This window comes from Alligator sinensis, unplaced genomic scaffold (genome assembly GCF_000455745.1).
Source record: "Alligator sinensis unplaced genomic scaffold, ASM45574v1 scaffold262_1, whole genome shotgun sequence".
NCBI classification, from domain to species: Eukaryota; Metazoa; Chordata; order Crocodylia; family Alligatoridae; genus Alligator; species Alligator sinensis.
Window position 1 is genome coordinate 1,325,713 of NW_005841904.1, and position 12,120 is coordinate 1,337,832.

A 12,120-nucleotide genomic window follows, 5' to 3' on the forward strand; every position below is an offset into this window, starting at 1 on the left:
GAGCCCTGTGCAGCTCTCTCATGAGCCTTGACTGGTGCAGTGGGCCTTGCAGCTGTCATCTGCATCTACATGAATTTCATTCCTATAGAACAACCTCTTCCTGATTTTTTTTTTATGTATGTGGGTGTGTAAATTATAGACAGACAGAGATATAATGATTGCAAGCAGTGATTTAAAAATGTGTTATCTTGATATATCACTAGCTAATTCTCTACATGTAAGGATATTTAGATGTAAATAGATAGATATATCAAGATAGCATGTTTTGAAACCTATGAATACAAATACTGCATCTCTAGAAATTCATTCAAATACATGTTAAATTAAATCATATACACTGGTATGTAATTGGAAGTGCACTGTATGTACTCTAGATAGGTTTTTCCAGGCTTTACTCAGGTATAGATTAGAAATGGTCTGAAGTCCCTTTAAGATGCTTTCGTTCCTTGTAAATGGGCTTGTAAATTGAGCAAGAAGACAGCTGCTCTTGTTGCCTCCAATAAAGGATTCTTTGCTGTTTAATGGAGCTAACAATTCCTTTTGATGTTTCTGGAAATTACATGCAATCATTTAGCAATCATGACATAATATAAACTGAAGAAGAGTATGTTCACTGTATCCTCAGTAAAAGTAAGCAGCATATTTTGTTGCATTACACACTGTGAAATCAGGCAGCAGGAGATGGCTGTCAGGTATACATAGCTGCCAGACACTTGCTGTTACTGTAATTGTACACCGCATGCCAGGATAAATGCATAAAGAGTCATTACATTGCACAAAAGGTGGTGAATCTTTAAAAACAGAACACTGAAATGTATAAACTGTCATCTACATAACACTAGAGGGAAGAAGCACAAGAATGGAGTGACCATGAACAAATAGCAAGCAAAGTAAATGTCGAACAAACATTGAGGTAAGAGAGTGGAAGAGATAAGAACATAAAAAGAAGTCTTTTTTGAAAATAGAACAAAAAATTAAAATATATATGGTCATGAGACTTGAAGGTGGCAAAACAAAACAAACAAAATAAATGATGTAGACAATGCCAGGAGAATTTCACTGAGATCAAGTTCACCTATAATTCATAAATTCATAGATTGTAGTTGGAAGGGACCCAATGGATCATCGTGTCTGACCCCCTGCCCCTGGCAGGAAAGACGACCAAGTTCAGATGACCCCAGCCAGGTGATTGTCAAGCCTCCTCTTGAAGACCTCCAAGTTAGGTGATAGCACCACCTCTCTTGGAAGCCCATTCCAGACTCTGGCCACCCTTATTGTAAAAAAATTCTTCCTACTATCTAACCTGAATCTACTCTCCACTAGTTTGCACCCATTATTCCTAGTTATTCCCTGAGGCGCTCTGGTAAACAGCGCGTCCCCAATTCCCTGCTGTCCTTCCCTGATACATTTATAGGCGGCCACAAGGTCACCCCTCAGCCATCTTTTGTATAGGCTGAAGAGATCCAGATCTCTCAACCTCTCCCCATAGGGTCTTTCACGGAGACCACTAATCATGTGGGTGTCCCTCCTCTGAACCCTTTCCAGATCCTCCGTGTCCCTCTTGAAGTGCGGTGCCCAAAACTGGACACCGTACTCCAACTGTGGCCTGACTAGTGCTGCATAGAGGGGGAGCATCACCTCCCTCGATCTATTGGTCATGCATCTGCTAATACATGATAAAGGTGTGATTGGCTTTGTTGATGGCCTTGTTGCACTGCCGACTCATGTTCACCTCTGGAGTCAACTATGACTCCAAGATCTCTCTCAGCCTCTGACCTGCTGAGAAGGACATCCCCCAACCTGTAAGTGTGCTGGGTATTCCTCCTTCCTAGGTGGAGTACCTTACATTTATCTTTGTTGAATTGCATCCTATTATGTTCTGCCCATTGATCTAACCTGTCCAGGTCGGCCTGTAACTGCTCCCGGCCCTCTGGTGTAATTAGGATGGTGTAACATTTTTCTTAAATCAGTTGTTTTCCTTTTTTAATAAATCATGTCTCACCACTAGGATGTCTCACCATTATTGTCAATTAATTTGAATTATGCCTCAAGGAAATGGCTTGAAGAATATGCACCTCAAAAAAATGGTTACGTATCTAAGGTTGCACAGAAATGTTACATTTCTACTGGTAGAATCACAGTTCTTCTGATAGAAGAACTTGGTGTACAAACATTCAAGGAGTTTATACCAGATCAAAAATGGCAGGTCTGGTAGAAACTTCTGCCTTATCCAATGAGGTAGAAGACACCTCTGATAGTGCTTCTACCAGTTGAATGAATCCTTGTACATTTACCCTATCAATAGAAGTCTCCACACTGTTCTCCAGCATCCCAGTGGTCATTGGTCTTCCCACCCCTGCCCCTCAACAGCCTTCAATGAGACAGTCTGTTACTTGGGTTACACTATACCACTGGAACCTAAGACATGGCAAACCACTCCCCCTGACAGCTGAGGGGCCAAGAAAGTCCATCCCTTCTCCACACCCCAAGCTGTGAAGTTGTATCACCCTGAGCAGGCAGGGGAATCCTACCCACCAGCACCCTAGCCTGCCTCTCCCCCACACCAACTGCCCTCCTCCACCCCTTGACCTGGACCCCCAAAAGGGTCGTGTGTGTGTGTATGACTGCATCACCACAGCCAGAGCTCTGGGGCCCTGGCAGTGGTGACAGGGTTTCTCATGGCAGTATCCTTTGCCAAATTGAGAGCTAGGGTGCTGGCACCTCCAGCAGCACAAGCCCTAGCTCCAGCAAAGCCCTAGTTCTGGCTATGGAGGCAGGCCTTCCCATAGCAACAGTCCATGCTCCAATGAGAGACAGGATGCTGGAAGGTGCATCAGCACTGTGAGCAAAGCCCTTCCATTGACCCTTCCCACTCCTGGCCTAACCTGCCCCCTCCCAGAAACAGAACCCCCAGCATGTGACCTGTAAGCATCAGAACCACCAGTACCCAACCCCAATCTTGACCAGAACCACCCAACCTGCACTGGAAGTGGGTCTGCTGATTGGTGCCAGAGGGGTAGGGATCCAGTGTGGGCTCCTAGAGGAGAAATTGAGAGACTCTTCTACTGGAAAGCCTGACAGTTGAAGGGGAGGAAGGGGGTATTATAAGGAAGAGGAAATGTGGTACTCTGTGGCATCCACCCAGTCAGTCCTGACCCATGCAGTCAGGGCGGCTAGGATCTGGAACCAACTTCCAAGGAAAGTGGTGCTCGCTCCTACCCTAGTGGTTCTTTAAAAGGAGGCTAGATAGATACCTTGCCAGGGTCATTTGACCCCAGCATTCTTTCCTGCCCATGGCAGGGGGTTGGACTTGATGATCTGCTTAGGTCCCTTCTGACCCTAGCAAACTATGAAACTATGCCCTGGGGTGCTGTCAGCTGTCTCTGGGTAGACTGGGGAGCCTTCAAAGCATGCTGGGATGACACTGTGGGGCCTATCGACTAGGTGCTCTTGGCAGCGCAGTCTGTTTGCAGAGCATGCAGCCACCCCTGAACACTTGTACAGTATTGTACTGATAGGGTTTGCAACCACTTAAACTAAACTGCTGAACTTCCACTGATTTATTTGAACACTTGCACATACTCTGCAAGACTTAGTAACCTAAGTCCTATTGACTTTCCAGTTATTCTTTTTATAGCCCAAAGTGAGATAACTGGTATTAAAAAAAATTTAGGGATAGCTAATGAGATCCAATCCTGCTAGGCTCTATTTAACCACAGCCTATAAAGCATTCAACCCCCTCAACTTTCACTGAAGTCAGTGGAAATGGAGTGGTCAGCACTCAACAGGATGAGACTCAAAATTAGCTCATGCTTACTTTCATAAAGTGCTTGTAGTTCTTTAAGGTTGTAATACTGAATGATTAACTGTAAACAAAAATGTTTCTCTAAAAGTGTGAGCTTTTATGAAGTCAGTACATTATAATATATGGAAAGAGAATTGCTATGATAGATATATTTTGATTTATGAAAACTTGCCTTGATAAATTAATTAAAAAAAATTCTGGACCTTTTCACAGGGGTGTACTATGTATGACTTCTTCATAATATTTTTTGTTGTAACCTTCTTTAAAATAGGGGTCTTAATGATATGGAACTGGATGCTTCATCCATGGAAAAAAGGTTTGCATTTAAGTTTCTGAAGAAGATTTTAAAATATGTTGACTCTGCTCAAGAGTTCATTGCACATTTAGGTAAGTTTCTGAAGTGTTTCTATATTAAAATGTAAAAGTAGTTAATATCAAAGCTTTACCACAAAAAAGAAAGTGTATTATATTAAAATTTCTACTTCACATTTGATGACTTACTGGTATTGAGAAAATACATGGGAAGCTTCTGATAATTAGTTATTTGTTTTTAAATTGCAAATTGAGTCTTTGGTGCCACCATATTAATTATAATTTTTACTCCTTCACAAATAAGTTTGTAAGGCTGTTTTAAAGGATTAAAGAGTTCTTTAACATTTGATTTTTCCTCATCTGTATTCATATCTGCCTTGATTTTATCCTTTCAGAAGCCATTGTTACCAGTGGAAAAACAGAGAAATCCCCACATGATCAAGAAATTAAATTTTTCGCTAAAGTGAGTAACTTAATACTTTAAGGAATGCACCAAAACTGCTGCTATTATGCAGAACACAGTGTGTGTTAATATTACAGAGTTATGCATGTAAGGAAATGTCTGTTTTCCCATCTCCATGGGTATTGAATCTAACACTGATAAATAATATTTGCAGAAGTATTGCTTTGAGGCACTATTTCTAGGAATGATTTTTATATGCAGTAAGGGTATCAGGCTAAAAGGCTACCTATTTATAATAGGTAAAATGTAATACTCTTTTGTGGGACTGTGACGGGGCAAACTCGTGGCCAGATCGCAAGTTGGCCTGCCCCCCTGCCTAAGGCAGTCTTCCCTGACTCACCTGCCATGACTTAAATGTTAACATTATTTATTAAGCAGGAGACTGCTCTTACACTACCCCGATGCCAGGTGGTGCTGTCCACAGCTCCAAACCTTCCCTAAGCCTTGCACATGGCATCCAGATAGATATTGCTCCCCAGTCTAAGGCTAGGGATAGCTCAGTCCTTTGTTAGCCTCATTGACACAATCATTCACACTGCCCTCCCTCTCACAGCAGGCCTCTTGCACTCCACCCCGCTTTCACAGGGGCCTCTTGCATACTGCCCATCACTGGGCCACTCTCTACTGCCCTTGCTCCCCTCAAGCAATCTCTTTGGGCCTTTGAGTTTAGCTACTCTCTCCCTGGCACTACCACACATCAACTTTGGCTTCCTCAAGGTCACCTACTCTGTGTGGTGTAACCTTGTGCCAACACTGAGCTGCTCCCATCCTAAGCCCCTCACCAGGCAACTGATTTCCCACACACACTTGGGGTTGGCCCATGTACCTCCCTTCAAGCCACTTGAGCAGCCCTACTTGGTACATGCCTGGTGCAGCCCTTCAGGCCACCCTCAGCAGCTCTACTCTGCACCCCCCTATATGCTCAATCCTTCAGGTGCCCCTTATTGCACCCTACTCTGAGTGGGCCCTCATACTACATCCAACAAGCTACCCGCTTGGGCTTCTGGGATCTCACATCCCTGCTGGGCTCAGGTGTCTCGCTATTAATGCTCCTGGGCCACCTTGCTCCCACTACTCACACAATTACCCACCAGATGGTGGGGGCAAGGATTAAGGCACTCCTACCCGCCTTTCACCAGGGAGGTTAGCAGTCCTGGTATTTAATTGAGACTGCCCCACCACAAGCAGTCCCACCAGGCCTCCCTACCCTGGCAGGGTGCAGTTTTAGGTCATGCCCAGGACCAAGAGCCTCTAGACCATCCCCATAGCTCCTGCCCTTACCTTCAAGATGTTCCTGAGCTGTAGCTCAGCCAGGTGATGTTTCTCTCTTGGCCGCAAACTGCTACCTCACCCTATAAGAACTAGGTCCTAAAATAGCCACTCAGGCACCTGCTGGTTGCCTGCCTCCTGACCTTAAAGTGGAAAGCACCCAAAGTTGTGCTGCCACAGGAACATACAAGTAATTTTTGAGTTTTGCTATCTAAGGATATTACTGTGGCATATGTACCTTAGTATTATTTAATAACAGGATTCAGTATTTATATGCATAAGAATGGCATATGTACTTGCATTTACAGGATACAATTACAATTCTCAAGCTTCAAAGAATAAATGAATAACTATTTAAGTTCAGATTTTTTTTCTCGGAGACAGTATTGGTTAGTGATACAGAAAGATGAAGAGCACATCCCGTTGGATGCCAGTTGCTGCTGAGAGCAAAATACGAAAGTAGAGGGCCCTAAGATGGTAGTTCTAAGAGTGCAGACAGACAAAACTTTTGAAGGAAACCACAACAGGCTTGGAAACATTAATAAATGTAAGGCGTCTATATATGTGCTCCGGGGCGTGGTGGACAAGGGGTGGCGCTTTAATTAGAGTAGCTCTGAGAGCCACTGTAATTAAAGCACTGACAGTGTCAGGTGTATTCAGTGTCCCATGTTTGAAAATGGCAATGGGTGCACTTTAACTAAAGCTCGTTCAGCAAGGTTTAGTTAAAGCACCCCTGCCACCATTTTGAAATGCAGGGACGTTGAATACACGTGACACGGAGGCTGCTGGAGTGTGCTAATTACCATGCTCCAGCAGACTCACAGCAGACTCAGATAATCATGTCTGCTTCAATGTGTGCTAATTAGCATGTGTTGGATCAGGCATCCATCATGTGTATAAGTGCCCATAGTGTTTCAGCTGCTGGATAGACATACAGCTCATGGTGACCCCAATTCCTCCCCACCCAGCTAGATCACTTCAAAATCACTGCCACTACGTACAGCAAAATGCTCTTTGGCCAGGGATCCAATAGGAGGCTGCAGCCTTTTCCCTTCCCCAACAGGGTTATCTCCAATCCCCTTTGTCCCCTCCATGATGGGGGCAGTGAAGTCAGGGGGCATGATGGGGGCTGTGGACTGGGGCATGACAGGGGCTGTGGAGCCAGTGTTAGTGAGGAGAATCCTACCTCTCTTCCCTTTCTTTCCTAAAGCCCCTTGCCTCTCACTTAAGTGGAAGGCAGAAAACCAAGAGCTATGCAGGGATTGGAGACTAGATGTGTGGGGAAGGGACGGGGAGGGGGAGGCGGGGAACTGTAGGGCTCTCTTGGTTATAACAGTGGCAGGACAGTGTAGGTCCTCCCAATTCTAGAAGTAGCTAGCAGTAGTGGTGGGGGAAGGGGGAGTACAGGGCTCTCCTGGCTTAGTTTCATCAGTGGTGGGGAGTGGAATGGTGGGGACTGTCCTGGCCAGGAAAGCCACTCCAGGAATTTTTTTTTTTTATTTTATTTTTTTTTTACTGACAAACTTTTTTACTGGCATATGTTTTACTGACACGTATTTTACATACTGTAAATGTAACCTTCTGTGAGGCTCTGGGCAGCAATAACAAGGACCAAATTTAGGGGTTTAACACCAATTTTCTACATCTGGTTTGAACCCTTGCCCAGAAACCTGTCAAAATAAATCTTAACTGGGTGTTCTAAAGTGAACAAACTTCCCCACACACAAACAATGTTCAACTAAACCAGGGTTTATTACAGAGAAAAATGGGATAGACATGCCACCATAGGTAGGGTGGGAAATTATTTGGGTTGGAGGACCATTTAAGAAGTTTCAGTGAGGTGTAGTGGGCCAGGGAAGGAGGGGAGTTGATATGGCCCAGTGCAGCAGGGGGAGGAGGACTCATTCAATTTTATCCAGTACCAGCCCATCTACCCCATACCCACCACCGGGGGCACTGGACGAGGTGGGGTCTCCATGGAGATCGACCTGGGACCTCCATGAGCAGGGTACACTCAGCCAGGCTGATGGGGTGGATATGCAGGCAGGTGGGGAGCAGCACTTGGGAGTGGGACATGCAGGCAGGTCTAAGGCCAGATCATGGGACAGTGACAGCACAGGGCCAGGGCCTGGGCAGAGCCATGATCCATTCCACACATGTCCCTGTGATTGGCACCAGTTCCACAGGCAGGGACACGTGGGGAGCAGATCACAGGTCTGCCCTGTGCCCCAGCCCCCAACCCCATGTTGTCACCACCTCAAGATTCTGGCCCTGGCCTTGCCTTCCCATTCCGGTCCCAAACACCACTTGCTGCCCACCTGCGGCTCTATCTCATCTGCCCAGTTGAGCACATCCTGCTCACAGGGGTCCCAAGCCAGTCTCCATGGAGATCCTGCCCAACCACTCTGTCTGGCACCTGTAATGCTGGGTGTGGGGTGGTCTGGCAGAGGCAGCTAGGCAGAGTGAGCTGCAACAATAAGGGCTGCCATAAAGCTGAGCCCAACTGCTGTGCCGCCTTTGCTCCATAACATATCAAGGGGTATAAACACACACACACACTACTTGTCCTCTGAAGCACTTTTAAGGCATTTGAAATATGTAAACATCTATCCATATCCTAATACTTTCACTCAATAGATAACTGATAAGAGAATAACCCAAGATCTCCTATATCCTTAATATTCTACTATTCCAATCTTCATTTTCATGAGGAATCGCAACACCTCAAAGTACACTATTTGTTGTGTTGTATATCATTTTTTTAGTTTGAATTTGACAGTCCGGAGATTTTTATTTCTCTTTCTCAATGATTCTGACTATAAAATGCAATTGTAATATAACATCTAAAAGTAATAAGAGGCATAAAGGTATTATGGCTTGTTGAGATCCTGCAGGATATACTTACTGATATCTTGTATACATATCAAAAGTACATTTTATATTCATATCTTTTAGGTTCTACTACCATTAGTTGACCAGTACTTTACCAATCATTGCCTGTACTTCCTGTCATCTCCCATTAAGTCCCTCAGTAGCAGTGGATATGCTTCAAATAAAGAAAAAGAAATGGTAGCAAGGTAAGATAAATATTGTGCGATTAAAATGAAGCATACACGATTTTTTTTTAATGATTGAAAATGGCAGTAGTTTCTTCCAATCACTAAAATAGTTGATGAATCAAGATTTTACTTTTTTAGTAAAATGGTAATGAATACCATTTCCATCTTTATTCTTAATTGAAAATATTTCATGGTGTGGCAGTGATAATTTTTAATCAATCATTTCATTAAGAAAATGAAGTAAAAACTGCAAATAATTGCAATAATAGTTTTTTAAAAAGGTAAAATCTTTTAACATGGTTGGTTTTGAGTGAAAAATTAGTATCACAGTATGTTGGTTTAGCAACTTATGTTAAGAGTTTAGTAGTATTGCACCCTTGCTTTCACAGGCTGCCACCTTTTGTTAGCAGTCACAACAGGAAGGACGAGCTACTTTATGGCTGCTAAGAAGCTCTGGCTGCCCTTAACTCAACTCTGGAATAATTACCGTCATCACCTCTCAGTGTCAAGCTATGAATATCCCTGGGTACAGACTAGTTTCTCATTCCTAGAATTTCACACTCTGAAAAAGGATGCAGAAAAATAAGAGAGAAGCTAGCATATCTGCTACTAACTACTGTGTCAGTTTTATTACTAAATAGATAACATCAGGCTCCAGGACTCAAATAACTTTCTTTAGAACTAAAACAAAATGTAAAAATAATAGTGTGGTGCAAGCCAGACAAAAATTATTAAACATCCCAAAAGTCCAATTATAGCTAATGGCTGTACCTGAATATCCTTAACAATGGAATGATAGACCTTCCCTTCACACCCCCTCCCCTTCCTACCCATCCCCCAATTTCTGCTTACCCTATCAGAAGAAACTCTGCTGCCAGCATCAGAAAATAGGTCAATACTGATAAAGGCTTTCAGTGTTGTTAGCAAATAGGTTCCTGGCAAGGTTTACTCTAAGGGAAAATTGAAGCAACTTATATTCCATTATTAGATTTATTGGAGATAAACAGTTTGACAAGGGTACCCATTTTCAGTTTGTTTCATTCATAAATGAATGAACCAATTTACATTTATGTTCTCGGAAACATAGGCGACACATAGGGGAGGCACGGTGGGGGGCATGTTCCCCCCCTGAGATTGCACCTTGCTGGCCGCGGAGGGAGGGGTGATGGCCAGTTCCCCCAACCTGAGAATGTGCGTGCACCGAGAGAAGCACCAGCAGCACTTCCAGGTTTACCACCGGCATTTCCGGTTTGCTGCCAGTGATGATCGGATGCTGGTGCCCTCTCCCCCCACCCGGATCAGGACGCACCAGTCACCCATGCTCATAAATGTTATTTGTGTTCAGAATGGGTGTATTTACATATGCCATTAGGGGGCAGCTTATTGCTCCACAGTTTATTGCTCCTGGGAACACGTCTGTATATGTGCCCAGACCTTACATTGTCCCGGGTCGCAGCAGTACCAGCTGACGGGGGGCCCCTGCCAGCCTGAGGCTGCTCTGACTGGGATCAATGTGCTGCAGAGGGGCTGACTGGGACACAATGGTGTTTCAGTGCAGGACTAGCCAGCAGGCAAGACCCACCACAGATGAAACCTCGTGTCCCTGCCAGCCGGGTCAGTATCTGCACAGGTGCTGCTGCACACAAAAATACTCTGCAGCTGGATAGTACTAGTAAATATTTACAAGTACTACCCTGCTTTACAATCCTGCTGTGAAGCTTATTCATTGTGTGTGCCCTAATAGGGGTGCATGTATAAATGCTGAGATGGTTACTGGGCAGTTAATTAGTCAACTACACAGTAAACAGCTCATGTAGATTCATCCAGTGAGCAGTATATTTTAGGAGGATAAACCGTATATGCATACATACCAAATTGTTAAAATCCTGCTTGCACAGCAAAACTTAACATTGTCTGAGGAACTGACAATGGTAGCTTCATAATTAGTTAAAACTGAAGAAAATTAAGAAATTTGCAGATGAATGTCCTTTTCTGTTCTTATAAAAAAAAAACTGCAAATGGGGATGACAGCCATATGTGAAAAAAAATGTAGAAAATGCAAAATATCAACCCATTCATTTAACATTATTCCTTGATTCTGGCCTGTAGACTTGCTTTATTTTTGTCCTCTATGACCAAACCCTGAGACACAGCAATGTCTGAATTTAAACGCACAGCAAGGACATAATTCTTTGTACCTCTTTGCATGAGGCTTCAACTGCAAAAGTAAAATATTGATTAAAATGTTATGTATTGTGGGGATAAGAGCCCTGCCTTGCAATGTGGAGTATTTTTGTAAGAGAGAATGAGGCATGGCAGAAAGCTGCTGTCATAGACAGACTGAAGCAGAGGTGGTGTTAGGAATATAAGAAGCTGAATTGAAAATACTATTGTTTGATATGAACATTTCCTCAGTACAGACATGATATGAATCAAACTTTAGAAACAGAAAGACCTAAAACATGGCTGTTCAACTTCTAAGTGGCCACATGCCATGGTGGGTGTGCTCCCACCCCTCTAAAGGCATGCTTCTTCTGCCCCATCCCCAACACATCCACTGTGGGCACCGCTCTCCTTCTATCATCTCTGCTGACTTTCAAAGGTCTGCTGATCACAATGGAGATGTTAGGATTTCACAAAAGTCACTTGAATTATATGTAAAATAATTTGGACATGGACTGGAAGAAAGCCAATGTGGTGCCTATCTTCAAGAAAGGGAGGAAAGTGGATCCAGCTAACTATAGGCCCATCAGCCTGACTTCTATCCTGGGGAAGATCTTAGAAAAGTTTATTAAAGAGGCCATCCTTAATGGACTGGCCGACGCCAACATCTTAAGGGATAGCCAGCATGGGTTTGTCGCGGGTAGGTCTTGCTTGACCAATCTCATTTCCTTCTACAACCAGGTGACCTATCACCTGGACAAGGGAGAAGAGATTGATGTCATATATCTTGACTTCAAAAAAGCCTTCGATCTGGTATCCCATGATCACCTTTTGGCAAAACTGGCCAATTGTCGCCTTGGGTCCACCACGATCCACTGGCTGGAAAATTGGCTCTGTGGTTGGACCCAGAGGGTAGTAATTGATGGAAGTCACTCATCGTGGTGTCCTGGACCAGTGGGGTCCCCCAAGGCTCTGTCCTTGGACCCATATTGTTCAACATCTTCATTAATGATGTGGACACTGGAGTCAGAAGTGGACTGGCCAAGTTC

At 44.0% G+C, this 12,120-nt stretch overlaps 1 protein-coding gene across 3 annotated transcripts in view; it reads left to right on the top strand.

The window, feature by feature from the left end:
• Positions 1-12,120, top strand: part of RYR3 (ryanodine receptor 3) — a 585,375-nt gene that overhangs the window by 408,972 nt on the left and 164,283 nt on the right. For all 3 annotated transcript variants that reach the window (XR_003092800.1, XM_025197735.1, XM_025197736.1), the window contains 3 exons: positions 4,077-4,192; positions 4,513-4,580; positions 8,805-8,926. Coding sequence is in view for 2 of the 3 variants with exons in the window: in XM_025197735.1 (XP_025053520.1) it covers positions 4,077-4,192; positions 4,513-4,580; positions 8,805-8,926 (306 nt within the window). In the remaining variant the exon portion in view is untranslated. The remainder of the gene's footprint in view (positions 1-4,076; positions 4,193-4,512; positions 4,581-8,804; positions 8,927-12,120) is intronic.